This window comes from Salvia miltiorrhiza, unplaced genomic scaffold (assembly GCF_028751815.1).
Source record: "Salvia miltiorrhiza cultivar Shanhuang (shh) unplaced genomic scaffold, IMPLAD_Smil_shh fragScaff_scaffold_21, whole genome shotgun sequence".
NCBI lineage: Eukaryota > Viridiplantae > Streptophyta > Magnoliopsida > Lamiales > Lamiaceae > Salvia > Salvia miltiorrhiza.
In genome coordinates this window covers 451,297-476,936 of record NW_026651446.1, presented here as the reverse complement: position 1 = coordinate 476,936, position 25,640 = coordinate 451,297, and the positions used below count along the sequence as shown (strand labels likewise).

General features: G+C 43.0%; 1 protein-coding gene across 5 annotated transcripts; it reads left to right on the top strand.

Moving 5' to 3' along the window:
* The first annotated feature begins 13,951 nt into the window (after window positions 1-13,951).
* Window positions 13,952-25,268, top strand: LOC131002822 (uncharacterized). 5 transcript variants are annotated; one of them, XM_057929289.1, is made up of 4 exons: window positions 13,966-14,681; window positions 23,782-23,976; window positions 24,073-24,452; window positions 24,557-25,268. In XM_057929289.1, exons 2-4 carry the CDS (start codon window positions 23,946-23,948, stop codon window positions 24,827-24,829), a joined length of 684 nt encoding a protein of 227 aa, XP_057785272.1. In that variant the 5' UTR covers window positions 13,966-14,681; window positions 23,782-23,945; the 3' UTR covers window positions 24,830-25,268. The 5 variants fall into 5 exon arrangements, 2 of the variants coding, with proteins under 2 accessions (XP_057785272.1, XP_057785273.1); XM_057929290.1 differs by lacking the exon at window positions 13,966-14,681 and adding an exon at window positions 22,448-22,587; XR_009094426.1 differs by lacking the exons at window positions 23,782-23,976; window positions 24,073-24,452; window positions 24,557-25,268 and adding an exon at window positions 14,975-15,507 and having other exon boundaries at window positions 13,952-14,681.
* Window positions 25,269-25,640: the final 372 nt, after the last annotated feature.

The window sequence follows — 25,640 nt, the reverse complement described above, 5'->3', positions numbered from 1 at the left end:
AATATTGAAAATCACAGTAGGATGGTGGAAAACCCAAATATTTAAGCACTTGTCCTGCCGCATATTTTGATGAGCAGGTACCAAATTAATCGAAGACCAAAAACTGAAATTAGCCTTCTTAAAATCCGATTTCGGCTCAATAATACCAACAAAAATCAGAGAAAAAATATGACAATGCTCCCAAAGGAGATTCTTAGATTCATCCGTAAGACCACAGACATTCCAAGAAAGCACATTCATCAAAACTAAGAAATATGCCTGGAAACGACATTACCTGCTTCCACTTCATCCGCCCAACTTTGCGAAGCAATATTGCTCATGGACCGAGCACTGGAAGATCCACCTCTATCCACCACATAATCTCTAGGATTGTGACCTGCATCGTAAGAGGTTTTTAGTTTATTTTGAAGAATTCGTTCCGAATTGGGATTTGATGCCTCAGGAGGCTTCCTAAGACGCCTTTTAATACTATCATCCATAGGAGGCTTTCGAATCTGGTCAGATTTAGGAGGTCGCCCTCTTGGCCTCTTAGTCTACTCCAGGACCTGCGAAGATCGAAGAAGCCAAACGCTGCACTTTTATTTGGTTATCGAGACTTTTCTTTTTCCCATCATCCAACTCCTCCTCATGTTCTACCCTCAGCTCCTGCTGCTGCACTTCCGAGGATCTATGAGTTAAGGGTTGCTGGATAGCCCTCTTCTGCTGCAAAAAGTCCCCCTTAAGACTCGAAGTCACCACAGGAGAAGGTTGCTTCAAAACATCCGACGATCTCTGCCGCTCCACACGCGGTTGTTGCCCAGCCGAGAAGTGAGCAGTCTGCTCCGACTGATGCCCATTCACCAGCGTCCTCTGCTGCACAGCCACCAATTGTCCTCCATCTATCTCACACTGCCAAAAACCATCATCCTTCTCAACCTGAACAGATCTCTTCGGCGATGTCCGACCAGATCTCTCCTGCCGAACCTCCTCCTCCACATTCTGTACGCAAGAAGATTTAAATAACTTCTGCTGTAAATCCACATTATTAATGTTGTCCTCAGTCCTAGATCGAGGGCTGAATTCTTCTGTCTGAGAATCTTTCTCATCCGAAAAGAAATCTTCAACAATACTTTCTCTTGTCCCTCATCGACAGGCTTAAGAACCGCTGCTAATAAATCCGGGCCAGAAACCTCTCTCTCCATTCGTTCCTCATCCTCAAGAACAGCAAAACCATTGCTAGCAGTAGTATAATCAATCTCTTTAGGCTTCCAGTGAGAAACCATCTTTGCATTTTGAAAACCATCTCCTTGCATCTGTGCCAAAGTATGCTTATCATGATTCACCTCCGCAGACTTTTTAGATCCATCGACAACCTCAACATTATCCTCCATTTTTTTTATCATTGCTAGGCTTATTAACTCTCCTGCACTTGTCCATGCTGTGACCAGTGATTTTGCAATGAGAGCAATAAAGCGGCAACTGTTCATAGTAAAATTCGACGTAGTAAGAAGCGTCATCATCGTGCACATGCATAAACTCCTGTAACGGAAGTGCAAAATCCACTTCTACAAGCAAACGAGCAAAATTCCCAACGTCCCCATAAGCGGAAGCTCCATCCATTTCAATAGTCGTTCCAATAATGTTACCTATCGCAGTAAAGACTTCCGGGTGCCAAAACTCCATAGGAAGATAATAAAGCCGAACCCAGACATGACAGAGCGAAGAAATTTCCTTGTAAGGGTTAAATCCTTTAACCCATTCCCTCAGACGAAAAGAACCATGCGACAACTCCCAAAGGGTCCGAGTTTTCACAGCCTTCTTGTCTTCCATGTTTTGAAATTTAAGAGTATAGAACCCCTTGCACATAGGTATCAATTTCCAATCTGCAGGTACCTAGAAGTTCATGTTTCAAATCCAAAGTAGAGTGTTTAGCCCTATTTTGTGATGAATTTGTGGGTGTTTGTGTCTTATATTGACTTTTATTTTGGTCTCTTTCACTCAAGAGTTGATTGATTTGAGCTTTTGTGCTAATTTTGTTGTCTCAGGATTTTATGCTCAAATTGATTGATATGTGGACAAAACTAAAGTCAGAATTTAGTTGAATGGTCTGAAGAAGAATCGAAGTTCGTCTCGATACGAGTTCGTAGGCGAAAACGGATCTAAAATCCGATTTGAAACGAGGGAGAACGGACCAAAACAAACACACTGCGCATTGCAGTGGCCGAAGGGCATAGGCGGCGGCGCCGCCCGACGGCGGCCGCCGTCCGGACGGCCATGGCCGTCTGCGCGGTCTGCCAGTTACGTTTTTGAGGGTTTAAAACCTATTTTTTAGGGTTTTGGCCCCATTCTCGACCCATCCAGCCTCCAGCTCCATTTTTACTGTATTTCCTTAGAGTTTTGGTAGGGAGAAACACATTAGAAACTCTCGGATTACACTATATCGTCGTTTCCTTGAATCAATTGTAAGTTCTATCTATTGATTTATCGAATTCTACAAGCTTTCTTGGTTACTCTTTTCCTAGATAATTGAATACGTTTTGATAATGATATTTAGCATTGATTTATGCTTTGTTAATCTTATTGCCTAGTTAGTATAGTTAGATTGTTGGTTGATTTGTTAGAGTAATACTCCGTTGAATTTGTGTCGCTTTTCATTTACATGTTCCTTAGGAAAAATCATGCTTAGTGTTTGCCATAGATTTGAATGCTTGTTTATTTTCCTTGCTTAGATAATTGTTGCTTTATGATTTTGGATTTAATTATTGGTTTTTAGATTGTTAGATTAGAACCCTAGTTCTTTATGTTGTCTTATTGCTTTCTTTACCTGCTTCCTATCTTTCGCCTAGATAAATTTATATGCTTTATTTTAATTACGAATTAGTTAACCGGAGAGAGAGTGTCAAACCCAACCTTCTGATTAGAGTGTTTAGGTTATTTTCCCGTTTTCTGTGCGTAGCATGATCAGAGCCCTGTTTAGCCTTCCTTGAGAGACGACTTGGGTTAGCTTATTACACTAGGACGACCTCGTACGATTACGAGTCAATCCCTTAGGTGTTTTGGGTTGAGTCAAATTTTGGCGCCGTTGCCGGGGAAGGCTTTAGGCGTTTGGTTGTGCTACTTTGTTTTTCGTGTTTATTTTATTTTTATTTTTGCTCGGTTATTTTCTTTCTCCCACCGGTGCGTTTGATCTGTTTTGTTGAGTGTTGTGTTGCTAGGGAGTTAAAGTCTTAACAGGAATTTGGCATTCTACTTGACAACACTCACTGTGCACACGAGGTGCTTGAAGCCTAGGAGAGGGTACCGAGCCTCTTTTGTTTAGCGTTGGAGTTGAGAAGATGGCAGGAAGAAATTTGCAGTACATGGGGGATTTTACCCGGCCTATCATAGAGGCCACGAACTCAGCTATTGTGCTCCCCACTGCAGTCAGGAATTACAACCTAAAGCCCAATGATTCAAGTCTGCTCCCCCTCTTCTATGGACTACCGAATGAAGATGCCCTGCAGTTTATCAGAGACTTCTGCACCCAAGTGCAAACTTTTCCGCTGATGGACCTCACAGAGGAGCAACTTAAGCTTAAGTGCCTCCCATATGCACTTAAGGATCAGGCGAGGACGTGTCTGCTATCTCTGCTGCCCAACTCCATAACCACTTGGGGGGAGGCGTGTGAGAAGTTCATGCTGAAATACTACCCGAATAACAAGACACAGGAGATCAGAGCTCAAATCATGAACTTCATCCAAGGAGCGGACGAGCCTTTTCATGAGGCTTGGGAGAGATTTCAAGAACTCCTCCGCCAGTGCCCGCAGCACCAACTGACCACTGTGATGTTGATGCAATTTTTCTATGACGGACTGATACAGACGGCACAGTTCATGGTCGACAGTACAGCAGGGGGCAACATTGCCCGAAAGACAGCCGATGAGCTCGAGGAGATCTTCAACACACTTGTCGCGCGTTCCCAACAAAAGTCGATAAGAGGAAGGAGAGTTGAAGCTAATGCAGTAGCTCCAAACAATGAGCTTCAGAAGCAAGTAGCGGACTTGATGAGGCAAGTACAGCACCTCAGGATGAACCAGGTGGAGGCTCCACCCGTTCACGCACCACCGGCAGAAGGTTGTGGCATATGTGGCGAATTTGGCCATGGAACCAACGAGTGCCATCGAATGGGGAAATTCACACCTGAAGGAGAAACAGAGGTCTATGCTGCTCAGGGCTATCCGGGGAGGCCTCAATTTGAACAGAGGCCCATGTTTAATCACGGGCAACAGAGCTCCAACTCGGGTTGGAGAAATCAGCAGAATTCGGGATGGAGGGACCAAGCTCCTGGCCAAGGGTCGGGATCAAACCAAGGCAATCAGTTCCTCCGACCTCCACAGCAATTGGGGTATCAGAACCAGCAGCAATTCTACCCATCCCCGCAGCAGTACCCCATGCAATAAGGGAATTTCCAGCAGCCGCAGCAGCTCTGCCCACCTTAGCAGCTCCAACCTCCAGGCCCCTTATTTGAAGATCAAATGCAAACTTTCATGCAAGCTAGCAAACAGGCGATGGAGGCTCAGAGTGCTACCATCAAGCACCTCGAGACTATAGTTGGGCAACTAACGGGGGCCTTGAATCAGCTGCAGCAACAACAGCCAACGGAGAAGTCCCCAAACCAGGAAAAATAGCCGTAACAAGCTCATGCCGTGGCGGTAGTCAAGGAAAATGCCCCAATAACCATGGGGAAATGGAGAAGCAAAACCGTGGAAGCAATCAAGGCTACCCAATGCCCCAGTGTGCCACTGCCACCTGTCGCTGTTGCACCAGACCAACCACCACCCAAGTAAGGAGATCCAGGTAGCTTTATTTTTGATATTAGCTTAGGTGGGGTTGAAAAGGTTTTGGAAATGCTTGATTTGGGCGCGACAGTCAATTTGATGCCGCTGGATATTTTTGAGAAATTGGGTAATAAAGAGCTGAAATGCATGAATATGAAGATAGAGCTAGCTGACGGCTCTATTAGCAACCCACGAGGCCTTGTTGAGGATGTTGAGGTTGTTGTGAGGGGGATTAGAGTTTTGACTGATTTTGTTGTCCTTGATGTGGGAAAAGGGATTAGAGGAGAGAATGGACATCTTGCCGACCTTTTATGGCCACAACCCATACTCGTATTGACGTGAGTACTGGAAATTTGAGTATGGCGGGGGCAGGGAGGTCTGAAACTTTCTCTGTTTTTGATAAGAAATCTCCTACTCGTACTCCCTTATTGCAAAACTGCTCTTATGTTGAGACTTTTGATGCTTTTGATGAGGGCTGTATTGTGTAGGATTTTCTTTATAAGTTACAGGAGGAGGACGAGATTATGGAGGAATTCCTTGCTAACTTGCAGGATGAGGCTGACATTGAGTAGGAATTTCTGGATAAGCTGCAAGAGGAAGATAATATAGAGCAAGGCTTTCTGTGTGCCTTGCTACTGGAAGAGAAGCTTGATGAGGTTGTGTCACTTGATCTCATTGGATGTGTGGATAGAAGACCATCTCATGATATGAGCATGGAGCGCTCATTAGGAGGACCCGCAGCTGCAATTCAAGAAGATGTGTTTACACAGGCACTTAAGCAGCTGATGCTTCAATCGGATTTTGGTTAAGGGATCCTCTTAGTCGGGCTGGCGACTTAAAAACTAGCGCTGCATGGGAGGCAACCCATGTTTTTCTTGCTTTCTCTTGTTTTCGTTTTTCTTTCGTTTTGTTCGGGTTTGTGTTTTTGTTTTTTCTGTTGTTTGGTGCAGGTTGGTGCGTTGGAGATTGTTTGTTCTATGGATGAGAGATAGGCAGACATCGTGGGAAAATACGGGCTCGCCACTTGGATCGATACTCGGGGAAGTTTTTCTCTTTCACCCCTATTTTTACGAGCACTGAGGACAGTGCTAGATTTTAAGTGTGGGGGGGGGGTGTTTGTTGATCCTGTGGGTGCCTTTTTGTTGTGATTTTGGGCTTTCTTGTGTGGGGCAAATGGTCCCCTTTATCTTGGTTGTTGCTTGGGTCAAAGTAATACTACACACTTTGATGATTTGTTCACAAGTAAATTTCATGAATTGTGTTGGCTTGGTTGCTATCTTTGTCTCTCAGGCTATGCATATTCCTCACTTGATGTAAGTTGTTTAATGTTTTGGATGAAACACCCTTATGAGCTATTCTTGACGTGATTTTTCCGGTAGATGCTAGAGGGAGTGTTTTCATTGTGATAGCCTACGATCTTATCCCTTGAGTTTGAATGTTGGTTTGTTGTGAAGTTTTCTATAGCTCTGGGTCTCTGCTCCTCTGACAGTAGTGTTATGAGCATGGAAAACCACCTAAGAACATTTTGGATTACCTCCAAAAGTGTTGATCTCAGGAAAGTTGGCCCATCTAAGAATGGAATAACATCACCTTGAAAAGAAAGATGTATAAAATTAGATTTGGTTTGATTGTTTATCATCTTCAAGGAAAATTGGATTTGATTATAAAGGCAATCACATTAGGGAATTCACCTCTAGCGGAGAATCGGGTCTGATCGGATTGAATTGTATCATGTTGTTGTTGCTTCTTAAAATCTTAACAATGAACATCTCGTGAGGAATGTAAATGGTTAAGAGACTTAGATTGGTTGGAGATGTGAACGGTGAGGAAGTTTTCTTGTGAACTATCATTTGGTGTCGTGACTTTGCTTGAGGACAAGCAAAGGATCAAGTGTGGGGGGGTTGTTTAGCCCTATTTTGTGATGAATTTGTGGGTGTTTGTGTCTTATATTGACTTTTATTTTGGTCTCTTTCACTCAAGAGTTGATTGATTTGAGCTTTTGTGCTAATTTTGTTGTCTCAGGATTTTATGCTCAAATTGATTGATATGTGGACAAAACTAAAGTCAGAATTTAGTTGAATGGTCTAAAGAAGAATCAAAGTTCGTCTCGATACGAGTTCGTAGGCTAAAACGGATCTAAAATCTGACTTGAAACGAGGGAGAACGGACCAAAACAAAAACACTGCGCATTGCAGTGGCCGAAGGGCATAGGCGGCGGCGCCGCTCGACGGCGGCCGCCGTCCGGACGGCCATGGCCATCTGCGCGGTCTGCCAGTTACGTTTTTGAGGGTTTAAAACCCATTTTTTAGGGTTTTGGCCCCCATTCTCGACCCATCCAGCGTCCAGCTCCATTTTTACTGAATTTCCTTAGAGTTTTGGTAGGGAGAAACACATTAGAAACTCTCGGATTACGCTAGATCGTCGTTTCCTTGAATCAATTGTAAGTTCTATCTATTGATTTATCGAATTCTACAAGCTTTCTTGGTTGCTCTTTCCCTAGATAATTGAATACGTTTTGATAATGATATTTAGCATTGATTTATGCTTTGTTAATCTTATTGCCTAGTTAGTATAGTTAGATTGTTGGTTGATTTGTTAGAGTAATACTCCGTTGAATTTGTGTCGATTTTCATTTACATGTTCCTTAGGAAAAATCATGATTAGTGTTTGCCATAGATTTGAATGCTTGTTTATTTTCCTTGCCTGGATAATTGTTGCTTTATGATTTTGGATTTAATTATTGGTTTTTAGATTGTTAGATTAGAACCCTAATTCTTTATGTTGTCTTATTGCTTTCTTTACCTACTTCCTATCTTTCGCCTAGATAAATTTCTATGCTTTATTTTAATTACTAATTAGTTAACCAGAGAGAGAGTGTCAGACCCAACCTTCTGATTATAGTGTTTAGGTTATTTTCCCGTTTTCTGTGCGTAGCATGATCAGAGCCATGTTTAGCCTTCCTTGAGAGACGACTTGGGTTAGCTTATTACACTAGGGCGACCTCGTACGATTGCGAGTCAATCCCTTAGGTGTTTTGGGTTGAGTCCGCGGCTTGTCTCCTTTCTTGAGAAGTAACCTACCTATAAGAGAAAACTTATACTCCTCCACGCGAGTTTTACAGAATTCCGAAGGCAAATTTAAAGTAAAACCCTGATCAGATGCACGGGCACGTAAAGCAGTGAATCGATGAGCAAAAACCTCTGGTCTCATCACTGGTTTAGGGGCAGTAACCATCGCATAAGAACGCTGCGCTTCGGTAGCTTTTTCATTCTCATCGTGAAAACCAACGTCTGCCAGCATTTTTTCATCTGATTTCGTCACTGCCGCCGAAACCGTAATCTCAGCAGTCGTTTTCTCATAAGAACAGGTAGCATGAGTTTGCAAGGACTGGGCAGTAAACATATTCTGGGGGCTAGACCTAGGGTTCATAAATCTTTCACATGAAGAAGTAAGGAGAGAGAAGTTCACAATGGAATGATCCAACGTGTGTTGTTGCAGAGTCTTTCTCGACGTCCGAGAGAGAGAAACACCACCAGGATCCCCCGCCGGCGGCAACATCACAGGCGAAAAAAACTAGGGTTTCATTTACGGCCGCAAACTTTAGGTATCATTGCCAGGAACAAATTTATCATCATACCAGAATAAAACAAAAGAAAGATGAAGATAAATATATATTGATATCGATACTTAACTTCATCTTTTAGACGTTTGTTGAAAGATTAGCATGTAAAAATAAACATATATTGATATAAATATAAATCTTTATATACTCATTTATCTGATTATCTGTAACATATGAAGATTTATAGAGTTTTTTTCTCACCAACTATAGTGAATATTGACAAAAATATGAAGTTAATGAATGTTTTTACATAGAGAATAGACAAAAAAAATATAACCCTAATATTTTAAGTGTGAATGTGTACGTGTCGTTTTATTAAGTATTTATAATTTCGTATTTAGATAGGGTAGATAGGTAAGTAATCTTATTTTTTCTAATATTATTTAACTTGGTTTTATTAATCACATTTTGTTCGTAAGTCGCCTCTCCCCCAATCAAGAGGTCGGGGTTCGAGTCACGTAGAGGATTAGAGTGTGAGTGTGTCTTTCCTTTATTTGGTTAATAACAATTTTAAAAAAATCATACCATTCGTAAGCATGACTAGCAAACACACCTTAAAATAATTGTAATGTTAATTAATACTCCATAATATTAATTGTGTCGTATGTAATTATACTAATTTAAATTCATACCCATGCATAGCACGGTTGCCACACTAGTTAGCATAAAGGCATTGACATTCTTTTAATTCCTTTACTTATTTTGACATTACTTTTGGTTATTTTTAATTTACTTAAATTATTTGTACAAAAATAATTCACTCTTATAATTCTTTTATTTTTGTTCATTATTTTTTCTATCTTTTGAATTTTATTTTTAAAACATAATATCAAACGTGAATAAATAAACAATTAAATGTGGAACAAATAAATTAAATAAAGGAATGAATCAAAATGGCAGATTTCATTAACTCTTTGAAAATGGCGGATTACATTTCACTAAAAGTCAAAAGAACACGGTAGTCCCTACCCACGACAGATTTCATTAACAATTTAACAAGCTCAAAAGTCAAAACAAATTTCCCCCTCTTCACTTATACCTCACTCTATCTCTCTCTCTCTCCTCAAAAGAACACGATAGTCCATGCTCTCTCTTTCTTTCTCACGCATACTTCCCCTATCTCTCCCTTCATTCCACCTGCCGCCGTCAAAAGCCGGCGAAGGGCGCCGTCAATACGGCCACCACAACCACTTTTCGGTGCCTGCCTCAACATCAGAAACCCTATGTACCCATCCTCAACATCTCTCTCTTCTCACTCCCTATCACGCTGCCACCTTCCTCAGGCGAAGTCGCCCCTGCCATCCACCCTCCTCTTTCTGCAATACCCCGTTTTTTCATGGCTAAGTTTGAGTAATTTTGAACTTAGAGTTATGATGATTCACGCCCGAAAGAGAAAATGAATTTATTCCAACAAAACGACTTACAACAGCTTTGTAAAATTTATTTATTTAAATTTTTATGCATTGCATATTTATTTAAATTGGGCATTTGAGCATTTACACGAGCTATTTATTTAGCGAACCCTGAAGAATTATTAGAGCATCTGCAACGGCACTCTAGAATAGAGTGAACCGCTATTTTGCAGTCAAATGCTCCCTCCAACAGCACGCTAATTAACGCCAAAATGTAGAGTTTGTGAACAGTACCCCGACAAATGTAGCGGGGTACTGTCATCACGTTAGTTTTTTTTTTTTTATACTTTTCTTTCATCCTTCTTTTTGTTGTTTTACTTTTACTTCTTTTTGTTGTTTTACTTTTACTTCTTTTTGTTATTAATATGAAATACTTCTTATTCATCACGTTAATTATCTTGTTATTAATATGAAATACTTCCAATATGCAATTTAAAAATTCACGATCAGAATATATATTTTTATTTTCTATATTATTAATTTATTTTATTTTTATGTTTAAATTATAAAAGATATTATATAGAATTTTTTTAAATTGCAACATCATAAAAATACAATAATTTAAAATTGCGATAATGATAAAATTACAACAACACAAAAATATCATAAACATCATATTACAAGAAATAGAAATACAATTAATATTACATTAAGAAAATATTCAATAAGGTCCAAGATCCCCTTCAGATCCTCCAGCATCACTTCTAGATCCGCCAAAATTCGAAAATTCATCACCAAACATGTTGAAAGCATTGCTTGAACCTGAACCGTCTTGCCTTTTCAATATGATTCTGGTTTGTTCTTGTTTGAAGTACTCACGTCGAATGGGATCAGAAATATTGTCGGTGTCTATTATCAAAATTTTATTATCTGCTTCCCATTTACAAAATGCAAGAGCTTATTTTTTTGCTTCAATCTTTTGTTGTTGTAGTTGCATGATCTGATCTTTTTTTGTGGATGAGTTATCCATTATTTCTTCAAGTCTTTTATTTCCTTGATCAATTGCTTTTGTAATACCAGACATATCTTCGCCTTTTTTTTTCTCTTATTTTTAGACTTTTTTTACACCATCTGGGCGTTGTGTTGGTCCTGAACCGCTGCCACTACCATCACTTAGATTGATACTAAAAGAAGACAAACCAATTAGGTGAGATAGGAGATTCTAGTGTTGTTTCTGCTTGAAATGAAGACCTTCGTGAAGTACAATCAAACTTCATAAAATCTTTCATAATGGGCCAGACATGCTCAAACTTGAATCCTTTCTTATATCTTGGATCCTTCGTCAGTAATTATTTTGCACGATCAAACTGAATAATAAATAACATATGTTAGCAATAGCACGGCAATTAAATACTTAAAATCAATTATAAAAATAAATAACTACTTACAATATCTTTTTCAGAAGCTCCACTTGGATTTAGATATTCGATTTGTTGCACGCATCCTTTGAATTTTGAAAGAGAACTCATAATGACTTGCATGCGAGTTTCAAGCGATCTTTTGGTTCGATCAGGAATATGTGGAGAAAGTTTTTCACTGTTATTGATGGGGATAGATCCAACAATCACGAAATAGGACGTCGGGTACATCCGGATCGGCCGGCACTAGCAACCTGAAATCACAAACACGTTAGAGCCCTTCTAAGAGCACCGGTGGGCGTGTCGATGTAAGGGCCTCCGACGCTCAAGTCAATCAAACAATTCGAATTAATTGATAGAAACAATGAACATAATGCGAAAGGATAATTGAACAGTAGAGTAAAGGTAAGATAGTGAATCTCGTCGGTCGGACTGATCTGTCTTACTGGTCAGAGCAAGCCTCAATCCAGAACGTGAGAGCGTGGAGGCGGAGGGATTAAGCAAGTGAAAAGAGTTGAGGACGTGAGTAGGTGGAGTAGCCGAGAGTACGAATGAATGGATGGGTCTATTGACCTAGTTGATGTTTATTTATATTGAGGTAACCTGACGGCTAGGGTTTGGCTAACACGTTCCCTTAAACCCTAGTTGTTCTGATATCTGTGGGATTGACGTCCATCATTTCTTCTTGTCTTCCTCTCCAAGTCATTACCCTCTTTAGGGTTTGAGTCGATGGGCTCTGAGTATTTAATGTATGGGCTGAACTAATTGAGATTAATTCAGTTCTCGGATTGCGCCGAATATTTGGGGCCGCAAATCGGATATTTGGGGCCGTGAATACATATTTAAATTTAAATGGGCTATTTGAAATTTGTCCACTATAGTTTGTCCCCCACTCTATAATTAATATATATATATATATATATATATATATATATATATATATATTTTAATTACAAGAGTAGTAAGATCGATTCGATTGAGAACATCCACTTCGTCGAATTGAATTCGAAAGTGTTTCAATGTCGAGGAAGCGAGCAATGATCGCACAACAATAAATCTCCCTTCGATGATATGTCAATAGTGCATTAAAAATGAAGACATATAGTGACGGTTGTTCAAACTTTGGGGAATAATTTCACGTATAATTATCGAATATGAATGCTACTAATATTTTTGTAAATGGTGGAAGTAGTTACACTTTCAAAAGTGAATTAATTCATATATATTATATCATATGGGTTCCCACTAGGGATGTCAAAAAAACCCGAAACCGACGGGTCGATCCGAATAGACCGATAAAAAATGTGGGTTAGGGCTGAAAATTTTTAGCCCGAATGGCCCGAACCGAAAATAGCCCGAGCCCGATAGGGTTGGCCCGAAAATCGAGTGAGTTGACCCGATTAACCGAACACATTCTTAATAATTGATTTTTAAACTTTAATACGTTACTTTTTAATTCAATATATAACATTTTGATGCTTGTAGAATATTTTTGATTTTTTCCAACGGTTAATAACAAACATCTATAATATAAAAGTTAAATAAAGATAGTCATTTATGTTAAATCTATATACAATTTTTATCATAAACGAAATTAAAGTTAGATATTATGTAAACTTATGTTAAAAAAACATTAATTTTTGTATCTAAAATAAAGCGAAATGTCTTGATTTAAAAAATACGATATATTTTTATTACAAGAATATGATTATCTATAAAAGAAATAAACATATAAAAATATTGTAAAACTTACGGGCCCGATTGACATCCCTAGTTCCCACGTAGAGATTAGGAAGCAACTTATGCTTTTGAGGTATGCAAATGCAAGCAATTTCATGATTTGTATATAAAATGGGTCCCACTTAGGGATTATTCAGCGCTTCACGTTTTTTAGAAGAATAGGAACAACAATTCGCTCGTGTCAGCACTTCTAGGGCTGAGCATCGGTCGGTTCGGCCGGCCGACCGACCAAAAATCCACGAACCGACCAACCGATCGGTGCATAAAAAAAATAACCGACCGACCGAAGTTTAAATTTGAAACCGATCGAAACCGAACCGTCAAAATTTCGGTTTTCGGCCGATCGAACTGAACCGACCGACTTGAAGAGGAGGAAAGCAGGAGGGTGGCCGGAAGCAGCGAATATCAAAGGGCGACGGTTGCTCCTGGACTGGAGGGCACCGCGGACGGAGGCGACAGGCGAGGAGCAACGCAGGGGAGCGACGTGGGCTGAGGGTTCCTTCGCGCTAAAACCCTTAAATCGTGGAAGGGTGGTGTCGACGGGAAATTTGGTGGGTGAGAGGGGGTAGCAGACTGCATATTTGGGTGGGGGAGAGCCGACGAGAAATAGGGGGAAGGAGACTTGATTTTGAGGGGAAGTGGAGAGAATTTTGACTGGAGTATGAATTTTTGGGGAGACGTGAACCTTTTGGGGAGGGGAAAGGGGACAGGCTGGATTATGGGGAATTGAGTTTTTTGTTGGGGGGTGGAATTGGAGGGAGCAGACGAGAATTGGTGGGGTGAGTTTGGAGGGAAATTGGAAATTATACATATATAATTACATATACGGTCGGTTCGGTTTTCGACCGACCATATTCAGAAAAACCGAGCCGACCGAAAAAACCGAAAATTTTATAAATTTTCGGCCGAACCGACCGACCACTATAAAAAAACCGACCGAAAACCGATCGGTTCGGCCCATTTTCGATCGATTTTTTCGGTCGGCTCGGTTTTTGCTCACCCCTAAGCACTTCACCCCTTTTACATGATTGGGGCCCACTTAATTTAATTAGGCACGTTTGCACCATTTTTGATTTATAGCCACGAATTTATTTTTGCCTTTTCGGAATCTGTAGGTATGTTGAAACTAGGGAATTTCATTTTGATCCTTTGCATCTCATGGAGACGAAATCAGCAAGGCAGAATTAGCGGGATAAAATACGGATTTTTTCTTGATACTGAAGCGGCGACTTTTCCGCCAGAGACTGAGAGGGCGGCAGCGATGGTGGACCACCCTTATTGTCGCGCTATTTTTGTGAGCGAGGAGAGTTACAACCTTCCAGACCGAGGTGGAGAAATCTCCAGATCTGCGATGGTTTCGCCGAATTTTGGGGGCGGTGATGGCCCAAACAATGACGTCCGTCGAGAGTCGAAAGAAGGCGGTGGCTCGGCCTTTTCGCCGATTTTGAGTTTGGAAGCGGCGGTGGCGGCCTCCTCTAGACGTCTCGTCGTTCCTCGGGTCGAGGGGACGGATGGCTTCCAGATCTGAGAGGGTTATTTTCCGTCGATGGAGACCACAACCGAGTGGTGCGGCGGTGTGACGCGAAGACACCGGAGTGGTGTTCGCCTATCCAATTTTCAAAGGTGACGATTCTTGCCGATTTGAGGCGGTGATAGTTTAGAGGTCGTTGTCCGCCGAGTATTGGGGGAAGACGACGATGGATGTCTCGAGGAGGAGAAAGGGGCTTCCCACTCTCTGTGCGTGTGTCTAGAGGTTCGATTCCTCTTCTTCTAGCATGATTGTATATATATATATATATATATATATATATATATATATATATATATATATAATATTGTTTGTGTGTGTGATTTCCTGATTTTAAGAGTGAATGAAGATATGCATTTGTTTTGTTGGTGAATAGATGGAGGATATGTTTGCTTGCTTTGTTGGGTTAGTATGGCTGCTTCCCAAATGGTTGTTGTGTGGAAGGTGTTTGGCTTGTATATTGTTCCGCAAGAGCACAACTAATAGATGATTTTAGAATTGTTTGGCTGGTTTGGCAGGGAAGTATTGCTGCTCGAGTGTAGGTATGGTTGCTGCCGGGAGCATGGCAACAAGAATGAATGGTTTGTTAGCCTCCTGCCCAAGAGGGTTGCAGGCTGCCCCTCTTTTGGAGAATAATGGCGTGTTTGACAATCTTGGTAGGATGGCTGGCTGGTAGCATAGCTGGTCTTACTGTTGTTGACCTTACTGTTATTGTTAGAAAGGTACGGGGTAGAGGAAGTGTGTACTAGTGTAAGAGCACCTCCAGCGTTCGTGTCGAGCGCTGGATCGAGCCGCGTCGAGGAGGGGAGCGGCGCACTGGAGACCCGGCCAGATGTGAAGCCGTGGCAAGGCAGAGACCTGGGGAGAACGCGAGAGCTGTCTGGCGCGTCCGGCGGACGCGCCCATTTTAAAAAAAAAATCGAAATTTGTTTTTTTTTTTTAAAAATGACCGTTTGATATATATATATTTTTTAAATGGTCGTTGGGGCCAACGGCTGAATTCAACATTTTTTCCCCTTTATCTATATATATCATAACTTAATTCAATTCATTTCATTATCTAAAAATCATTTCCACATCAAAAAATTCACTACAAAAAATGTCTTCCTCCTCATCAAGCCACGAGGACGAGCGACGTGCCGAAGAATTTTCCAATCTTGTGCAAGAATTTAACCAAATTGTTCAAGATATTGGTGATCCAGATGAGCAACCTCGTCGTCGGCGACGAAGCGTGGCAAAGAAGGCCTACATTCGTCGGGACCGTGATATCGGCGCTCTACGTTTGATGAAAATTCGGTCTACCCCGACGACATCTTCCCCCGCCGATTTCGGATGCATCGTGCGTTGTTTTTGCGTATCGTTAATGCCTTCGCATCCGATCCATACTTCCAACAACGCACGGATGCACTTGGGAGGCCCGGCTTCACGCTATTGCAAAAATGCATTGTCGCTGTTCGTATGCTAGCTAACGGTGGGGCAGCAGACTAATACGACGAATATCTCCGGATTGCAGAGTCCACCTCGTTGGAGTGCTTGCGCTGATTCAGTCGAGCCATTATTCAACTCTTCGGCGCGGAATACTTGAGGAGGCCGACTTCCACTGACTGCCAACAACTTCTAGCAATGCACGAAGCGAAGCACGACATCCCGGGAATGCTAGGGAGCCTTGATTGCATGCATTGGCCGTGGAAGAATTGTCCAACAACATGGCAAGGCGCATACACTCGCGGCGATCAGGGGAAACCGACCATCATCCTCGAAGCCGTCGCATCGCAAGATCTATGGATCTGGCATGCTTTTTTGGGACTCCTGATTCGAACAACGACATCAACGTGCTCAACAACTCGGCGTTGTTCAACGATCGGCTGCAAGGAATGGGTGTGCCCGTCACATATCAAGTCAACAACGCCTACTACACAAGTGGGTACTACTTGACTGACGGCATCTATCCCAATTGGCCTGTATTCGTGAAGAGTCCTACATATCCTACGGATCCGAAGGGGAAGAGGTTCTAAGTTGATAGAGTAAAGATGATTGAAAGACAGAAAACCAATACGTAATTGAATAGATAACTCCTCAGAAGAGGCCTACGGAAAACTTCCGTTCCTGACTATAATTTTCTGGATAAAGCGGTAACTAGGTATTACACAACTTTATATAATAAAACCCTAATCTGTAAAGCCCATGCATACGTGGGCCTGGCTAACTGAATAATAAAACTAACTTTTAAATAAAATAAAACCCAAGACTCCAGAAATAATTAATAATCAACAACTGCACGCGCTCCGCGTGTGTAAACCCTCCAAGGACGCTGCTCGCTATCAACTGCTCCACCGGTCGAAACAGGCTTGTCCTCAAGGCTGAAGAAAGGGAACTGCCCACGCATGTCAGCTGAATCCATCCACGTTGCCTCCTCAGAATCCAGCCCCTTCCACTTAATCAAAACCTGGGAAACCTGACAACCCTCTCTGTCCATAGTTCGTCGATCCAAAACTGTTTCCGGAAGGTAAGGCGGGTCGACAGACAATAACTCATCCGGAAGATCCGGCTGTGCACTGGCCACTCCGATTGCCTTCTTGAGCAGTGAAACATGGAAAATCGGGTGCACGCGAGAACCTGGCGATAGTTTTAAACGGTATGCCACAGTGCCCACACGAGCTTCCACCTCGAAAGGCCCAAAAAAACGAGGTGCCAGCTTGCGGTTAGTGCCTTGGAATAGAGACGATTGGCAGTACGGTCGAAATTTCAAATAGACCATATCGCCAATCTGTAACACCACATCTCGCCGATGTTTATTTGCCTCCCGAACCATTCGTTGCTGGGCGCGCTCGAGATGGAACCTCAAGTGCTCCAAAACCTCATCTCGAGAGCGCAAGGATTCAGCAAGAGCCTGTACTCTCACTTCTCCTGGCAAGAAACGACTTAAAGTCGGCGGTGGACGACCATAAACCACCTCAAAAGGTGTGGTTCCTGCTGCTGAATGAAATCCCGTGTTATAACAATACTCGGCCCATGACAGCCACCGGCTCCACTGCTTAGGCCTATCCGAAGAAAAACAGCGTAGATAAGTTTCCAGGCAGCGATTAAGAACTTCCGTTTGTCCGTCCGTCTCGGGGTGATAAGCAGAACTCATCTTGAGAGTAGTACCCGCCATACGGAATAGTTCTCTCCAAAATGAGCTAAGAAAAATAGGATCACGATCGGATACAATCGAGCTCGGAATGCCATGGAGTCGGACTATTTCCTTTATGAAAATCTCAGCTACTGTTTTGGCAGTAAAGGGGTGGCGTAGGGGTAGAAAATGCCCGTACTTTGAGAGACGATCCACTACCACAAGAACACAATCAATTCCACCAGAGCGCGGCAACCCTGATACGAAATCCAGGCTGATGTCCTCCCATACATGAGATGGAATCGGTAATGGAGAAAGCAATCCAGCTGGGGACTTCGTCTCATACTTACTCTTCTGACAAACGACACAAGCCGCCACAAATGAAGAGACGTGCTTCATCATACCAGGCCAATAAACATTGGCAGCTAAACGCCTGTATGTGCGATAAGCCCCCGCATGTCCGCCTGAAGGTGTCGAGTGAAACTCAGCAATTAACTTTGGGACCCAAGCTGACGAAGCTGGAATAACCAAGCGGCCTTTATAAAGTAGGGTCTCATGCACCATAGAGTAGTGCTTCGGCCCGTTCTGCCCCTTCTTCAATGCATCCATGATTTTGGCTAAGCCCGAATCTGCCCCAATTTCTTGTTGCAATGCTGACCAGTCCATCCATTGCGGAAACGAAATGGCTGTCAGTTCACCCTCTTCACAGCGGCGTGATAAAGCATCGGCCGCACGATTTAAGCCCCCGGCCTTATATACGATATCGAAATCGTACCCCAGTAACTTGGCAGTCCAGTTCTGTTGTGCAGGTGTAGTCAACGACTGAGTCAACAGATGCCGTAAACTGCGCTGATCAGTCCGAATGGTGAAACGTCGACCAAGCAAATAATGGCGCCAGTGCTGGACCGCTAATACCAACGCCATAAGTTCTTTTTCGTAAGCTGACTTTGACAATGAATTTGAAGAAAGGTGCTTACTAAAATAGGCAATTGGTTGCTTATCTTGCATAAGCACTGCCCCCACGCCCAATCCAGATGCATCGCACTCCACTACGAATTCCTTTGAGAAATCGGGCATACGTAATACTGGGGCGGAAGTTAAGGCACACTTGAGCTCCTGAAAAGCCTTTGCAGCCTCATAAGACCATGCCCATGGCCGTGGAACTTCCTTCTTTAGTAATGCTGTCAAGGGGGCTGCAATCTTCCCATAATTCTTAATAAAACGGCGATAGTATCCCGTGAGTCCCAAGAATCCCCGCAGCCTTCGTACATTAGTCGGCGTCGGCCATCGCAGGACCGCTGAGACCTTGGCCGGGTCCATACTCACTCCGTGACTTGAGACTATGTGTCCCAAATATTCTACCTCCTGACGTCCCAATGAGCATTTCTTGGGGTTAATAATCAACGCATGTTGATGAAGAAGCTGTAAGACCTGGCGGAGGTGTTGCAAATGTTCCTGCCAAGAGCGGCTGTAGATTAAGATATCGTCAAAAAATACAAGCACAAACCTCCTGAGAAAAGGGCGAAAGATATCGTTCATCAAACTTTGGAAAGTGGCTGGAGCATTTGTTAGTCCGAAGGGCATAACCAAAAACTCGTAGTGGCCCGAATGAGTGCGAAAAGCGGTTTTGGGCACATCCTCACGAGCTACACGTATCTGGTGATATCCTGCCCGAAGGTCCAATTTACTGAACCATTGCGCCCCATGCAGTTCATCTAGGAGCTCTTGAATTACTGGGATGGGGTACTTATCCGGGACAGTGAGCTTATTAAGCTCACGATAATCCACACAAAAACGCCACGATCCGTCTTTCTTGCGAACCAAAAGCACTGGACTAGAGTACGGGCTCGTACTCGGTTGGATAATGCCTGCTGACAACATCTCACCAACCAAGCGTTCCATCTCGTCCTTCTGTATATGATTATAGCGATATGGTCGGACTGATACTGGTTGGGATCCTGGCTGCAGCACAATGTGATGATCCGTCGCGCGCTCAGGGGGTAGCCCTATCGCTGGTGTACTCACTGCAGGAAACGCTATTATCACGGCCTCCAACTCGTTACGGGCAGACTTAGATAAATCTTCCGCTACCCCGAATTGACTAAGTGACTCCCTACCATCCATGGACCACAAAACCCAACATTCGTCCTCCAATGTAAGTGCTCTTATCTCTCGGGTTGTGCAGGCTTTTCGTGTGAGCGTCGGATCGCCCCGTAGGCACTTTTGTCGTCCCTCAACCATAAATTCCATGGTTAAATTTTTCCAATTAGCCTTCACATCGCCCAACGTGGCCAGCCATGTTACACCCAGGATTAAGTCCACGCTGCTAAGGGGAAAAACATAGCAAGAGATAAAGAAAGTTTCAGACTCAATCTGTAGGGGAACATTTTGACAGACTCCTCTTGCTCGGACACGAGTTCCATCTCCCAGGACCACTGAAAAGCTTGCAGTGGGTTCAATAGTCCAGTTTAACTTCTTCACAACACGATCAGACACGAAGCAATGACTTGCTCCGCTGTCAACCATTAACAACACTCGTGTTCCCTCTACTGACCCAAACAACTTCATTGTTTGGGGTCCGTCAATTCCACGGGATGACAGTGCTGATAGCTGTGGCTGCTCGGTGAATTGCTGCTCTTCAACGTCTATTTCTTCTAAACTTAATTCTGTCACTTGTCCTTCTTCGTCAACAAAGTCATCATCTATTCCACCGACAAGAACTTGCAAGGTTTTTGGGGGACATCTGTGAGTTGGGCCAAATTTTCCACCACATCGAAAGCAAGTTCCAGCAGCCCTATGCTTCTGATAAGTTTCTTCGGACATGTTGCGATATCGACGAAAGTCCCGCGGGCCAGAGGAGATCGCCGGTGTCCGCTGCGGTTGAGGGTTTATAAGTGAGGAACGTGGAGGCAAAGGCGCGCGGTTCACAGGGGTCGCAACGTAATTGGGTCGCGCTGAGTAGCTTTGAGGGCCTGGCGGTGGGTCTACTTGCCGAACCATTTGGACAGCAGTTGCATAATTTGTGACAGCAGGATGTTGAATTTGTACCCGAATCGATTTTTTTAATCCACCTAAGAACCATCCCAGCATTTGTTCATCGGTGAGATTTGGAAGTTGAGAAATCCTGCTTTCAAATGCTGTGATATATTCCTCTGAGGACCCGGTCTGTTTTATCATACTCAGAGCTTCAAAGCCATTGATGGCAGTACCATCTCCGAAGCGAACTAGCAATTCATTTGAAAATCGAGACCACGCCGGTGTAGGACAGCGACGCAATAACAGTTGAACCCACGACATTGCTGGTCCAGACATAGCAATCAGAGCTATCTTGAATCGCTTTTCCACTGGTATCTCATGCACGAGAAAATATTGTTCTGCTCGCGCCAACCATCCCAAGGCATCGGTTCCGTCGAAACTGGGTAGGTCCATCTTCTGGAGAACCTGAAGAGGGCTGGTTTGGTCAACTGTCTCGTGCCCGCCTTCTCCTGATTCATCCTCGTGTGGAATTTCGATCAGTAACTTTTTCACCAAGGCATCCAGTTTTGCCTCCATTGATGCGTGCCTGGCGTCCACCGAAGCGTTTCGCGATTCCGCCGTTGCCTGGGCCGCTCGCAATTCCTGCACCGCACCAGACAAGTTCTCAACCATCTTCTCTAATCCCTCCAATCGTTGTTCGGTACTCCGAGTGCTCATCACCATCGTTTTGGATCCGGCAGGTCGGACCAATTTGATAGAGTAAAGATGATTGAAAGACAGAAAACCAATACGTAATTGAATAGATAACTCCTCAGAAGAGGCCTACGGAAAACTTCCGTTCCTGACTATAATTTTCTGGATAAAGCGGTAACTAGGTATTACACAACTTTATATAATAAAACCCTAATCTGTAAAGCCCATGCATACGTGGGCCTGGCTAACTGAATAATAAAACTAACTTTTAAATAAAATAAAACCCAAGACTCCAGAAATAATTAATAATCAACAACTGCACGCGCTCCGCGTGTGTAAACCCTCCAAGGACGCTGCTCGCTATCAAAAGTGATGCAGGACGCGGCTCGCAAGGATTGAACGAGCCTTCGGCGTCCTTCAAGCTCGTTGGGCAATCGTCAAAGGCCCATCGCGTCTTTGGAGCAAGGAGCGATGAGCGACATCATGTTCACGTGCATCATTTTGCACAACATGATCATCGAAGATGAAGGCGAGCACGCAACACAGTGGGAAGAAGACGCCGACAAAGCTTCAAGTAGCGCCGCATCTCAACCTCGTGCCGGTGCTCCGCCAGATTTTCGTGCATTTGTTGCACGACAAGCATCCATGCGAGACGCGGAGATGCATGCTCGCCTCACTTTGGACTTGAAAGAGCACATTTGGTCTTGTTTTGGTCCGATTGAGCCCTAGAAAATTATTGTAATTTTTTTATTGTATTTAAATTATGTCTTTAAATTATTGTAATGTAGAATTTTAATTTTAATAAAATATGAATTTTAAAAATAAAAGTGTAGAAATGTGAATTTTGTGAAAATGGGGATCTAAGCACCCACCTAAGACACAATGCATTGGAGAGGGGTGTGTCTTAGGTGGGGACCACTTCTAAGACACCCCTCTAAGACACTTGCATTGGAGGTGCTCTAATGTTTGGCTGATATGGCTATTAGTTTGTATAGCTAGGTGGCTTAGGCAGATGTGTAGTCTTTTTATGTTGTACCTTGATGTAAATGTAAAGTGTTGAGCTAGTGAAAATTTTGTCAGACAGCTTCCGTTTGTGAATTTATTTTTCCCTATTAGCACTCTCTTACAGTTTACACGTCTAAAGAGTTATAGACAACCATCATATTGACAACCATCATATTTCACCTGCCAAACAAAAATTACCACGAAACCAGAATATACTGCATCATATAACAAGTCAAAGAAGGGAAGGCTTCCATTTTTTCACACAATTCATTTGGAGTTCTTGGATTTTTGGAGTGGAGCTTGGAGTGTTTAGCATAGAGAGAGGATTTTGGAAGCTTTGAAAAGGTTGGTTTATTATATCTATATTCTACCACGTTCTTTATGTTTTAATCGAATATTCCAAGCATGCTTATTTATTTGCTTCGTTCTTTGATCGATTTGTCGTTTATGTAACTCTCATTTGATCCGTTGGCCCTCTAGTAGATAGTAATATAGTTGCTTCTTGGAGTATGCTTATTTTGTCCAAGTATGAGTATATGTATGATTGTCATGTTTGACATGTTGGGTTGGTGCTATATGATAGCTCTTATTTTTGTTTGCCAATACCACTATGTGTATCATGTTAATAGTGTAGGGCATGTTTAGTTGGTCACGTATGATATCTCCATTTGTATTTTTCGTCTATTATTGTGTGTGTCTATTGTAAACTTGGTTGGCGTCTTTGCTCTAGGTAGCTTGGTTGACATGTCTTGTAGTCGAGGAGTTTCGATGGAGTCGTCGAGTAGAGTTGTTGATTTAGATAATGGTGATGTGCCTGTTGGGGTGCCTTGTAGTCGTGGGCTCCAAGCATGGCTGACTGCTCTGGAGTAACTGACTACATGGCTGGTAACAGGGTGGGTAGCGATGATATGATTGATGAGGGTCGCCCTAGTCACATCATACTTAAGAGGAATGAACCATCAATGGTGACGTTGGCTAACTTGCGAGAGATCCGAGTGGCATACGACATACCAGACTGGGTGAGCCTGCATTCTCCTTTAGGCCTTGAGCGAGCTAATTGGGTTTTGCCCGGGTGGACCTACATGTATGTTCATATGTTTAAAGATGGGTGTCGCCTTCCACTTCCTAGATTGATTGTTGAGATGTGCGACTACCATAGGATTCCTCCTAGTCAGTTGATGCCGACTGTATGGCGCGTTTTGATGGCTTTGCAGGTGTTTGGGGAAAATAACAATATTGATATTACAGTGGCTGAGGTGTTAGAAACTTACCATCTGACATCTAATTCAGGTGATATCGGTCGGTACATGTTGAAGGTTAGGGGTAACAAGTCACCCTTGATCTTGGGTGCGGACACCTTGCATACAAGGTGGAAAAAGAAGTATTTCTTTATACCTTATGAAGCTTTGGGTTTGGTTGGTGGGTCTGAGATACCTTGTACTTGGAGTTCTGCTAGTGAATGTTGAAGTTAACTATATTTGAAATGTATGTTTGTCTACCACCATTGATTTAATGAGTATTTCTTTCGTTGTTTTGTAGATCTGAAAAGCTTCCCTTATCCTACTGTCTGGTTGGGTGTCAAGGAGAGACTTAAGCAAATCTTGAGCTATCCCGAGGAGGCTCGTGATTGGCGGATTATCTTGTCTAACGATAATTTGAGGTAAAGTTCGTTGTGGAGGGACATTTCCTTTACTTCAGAAGATATGGTCTCCTTGTCGACTCACCCTCCACCTCGTATGGTCTTTCTATCTAAGTCTTTGGAAACTTTATACGGATGACAAGGCTCTCAGATCATACCTGAACTGACGGTAGATGAACGAGCTTTTGCAGCACGTGTCATGTCGAAGCCCTATCAATTTGAGATGAAGGGGCCTGATGCTGCGTTGGCGAAGATGCATGTGGGAAGGAAGAAGAAGAAGGTGACCGAGGTCTCTAGTGATCTCGAAGTTAGCGAGACAGTCATTTCGATCCCCACTTCGCCAGTCATTCCGATCTCTACTTCGCCAATTCGGAAGGGAAATGAAAGAAGGCGCGATGACGATGATGATGCTGGTTGGGCTAGTGACTCTATTCGTCTTACCTTCCCGTTTGATGCTTCTGCATGCCCGTACCGTAAGGAGTTGGGCAAGTTACTTTGGCCAGAGGATCGCAATGCCTTGGTTGGATTGAAGTCTGGCGCCCCTGATGCCACTGTCGACCATATCTTTCTGGTGAGTAGGAGTTATACTAGTTTCAATCATTTTTTGTTTTGTTTCAAGTGTGGGTGACTAGTTGCTGATTCATGTTATCTCTGTTGCTCATGTAAGGTTTGCAGGGAGTGCTTCATTTGTCGGAGAGGATCCGTGAGCTGGAGAAGAGTGCGAAGCAACTTCGAACTGAGCAAGTTGAGTTGGATGGCATATTGAAGAGTCGTGATGAGGAGATTGCACGTTTGAAGGTAGATTTGCAGACTCAGCTTGATGTTGGGCGCCTATCGGGTGATCAGGCCAAGACTTTGGCGAAGCAGCTTGAGGCCATTTACTCTACGATTTTATTTTTGACGGAGAAGCTTGATTTTGTCGATACTGAGGGGGTAAGTCCAGGCTAGGGCCCAAATGGCCCAAGATTACTTGGATGGTCGGGCTGGGACTTGGAACAGGGCGTTGATGCTTGAGGCTTATGCCGAGCTGATGGAGAGGAGAGCTGAGCAGGCTGCCGAGGTTGCAGATCTTGCTGCTTCGCTTGGAGGTCTGGGTACTGGTGGCCCTTCTATTGATTGATGATTATGTTTCATTATCTGCAAACTTGACTTGGTTGTGTAATAGACTTATAGTATTCTAACTTTTAATACTTTCGGGCCAGTGTGCCTATGAGTCTGCTCTATGTGGACGATTTCCATAGTTTTCTTTCCCCCTAGTATAAGTTTGTTCTAGTTTGATAGCCAAGCTTATACTTAGTCTACTCTACTATGTAACTCGAAATTTTCCGGTTTGACCGGCCCCCTGGGGTTTTACCCTTAGTATTTAATCGAGTTGTGATCCATTTAATTGTGTGACGCTCATTCCTGATATTATCTAAGTGTTGGAGCGTAATGGTAGTGTCGAAAATGATAAGTGTTGGTTATTGGTGCACGTAGGGCTTGTTCAGTTGGTCGAGGTATGTGGTGTAAAACGAGGTTGTGCCCTTAATGTAGCATGTGGCTAATTGTAGCTTTAGCTAAAAACTCAAAGTCGATGTGTAGTATGTATGGTAGGGATGACTGGTTGGTAGGGGTGGGGGGGCTACGCTCCGTGGAGCTGCCTACATACACTTTTAAGGGATCAAACCCGAATGTAGTTCTGACCTGCATAGAAAGGTCAGTAATCGCATAGTAGGTTGGATGGGTCTCGTAAGACCTAAAAAAGTAAAGGAATGTAGAG

Bases quoted from the DNA above. Each gene is read 5' to 3' on its own strand.
- LOC131002822 (XM_057929289.1), top strand. From the start codon at position 23,946: ATGGTCTCCTTGTCGACTCACCCTCCACCTC. The intron at 23,977-24,072 runs GTATGGTCTTTC...GAGCTTTTGCAG, and splicing joins GTCGACTCACCCTCCACCTC to CACGTGTCATGTCGAAGCCC. The intron at 24,453-24,556 runs GTGAGTAGGAGT...TAAGGTTTGCAG, and splicing joins CTGTCGACCATATCTTTCTG to GGAGTGCTTCATTTGTCGGA.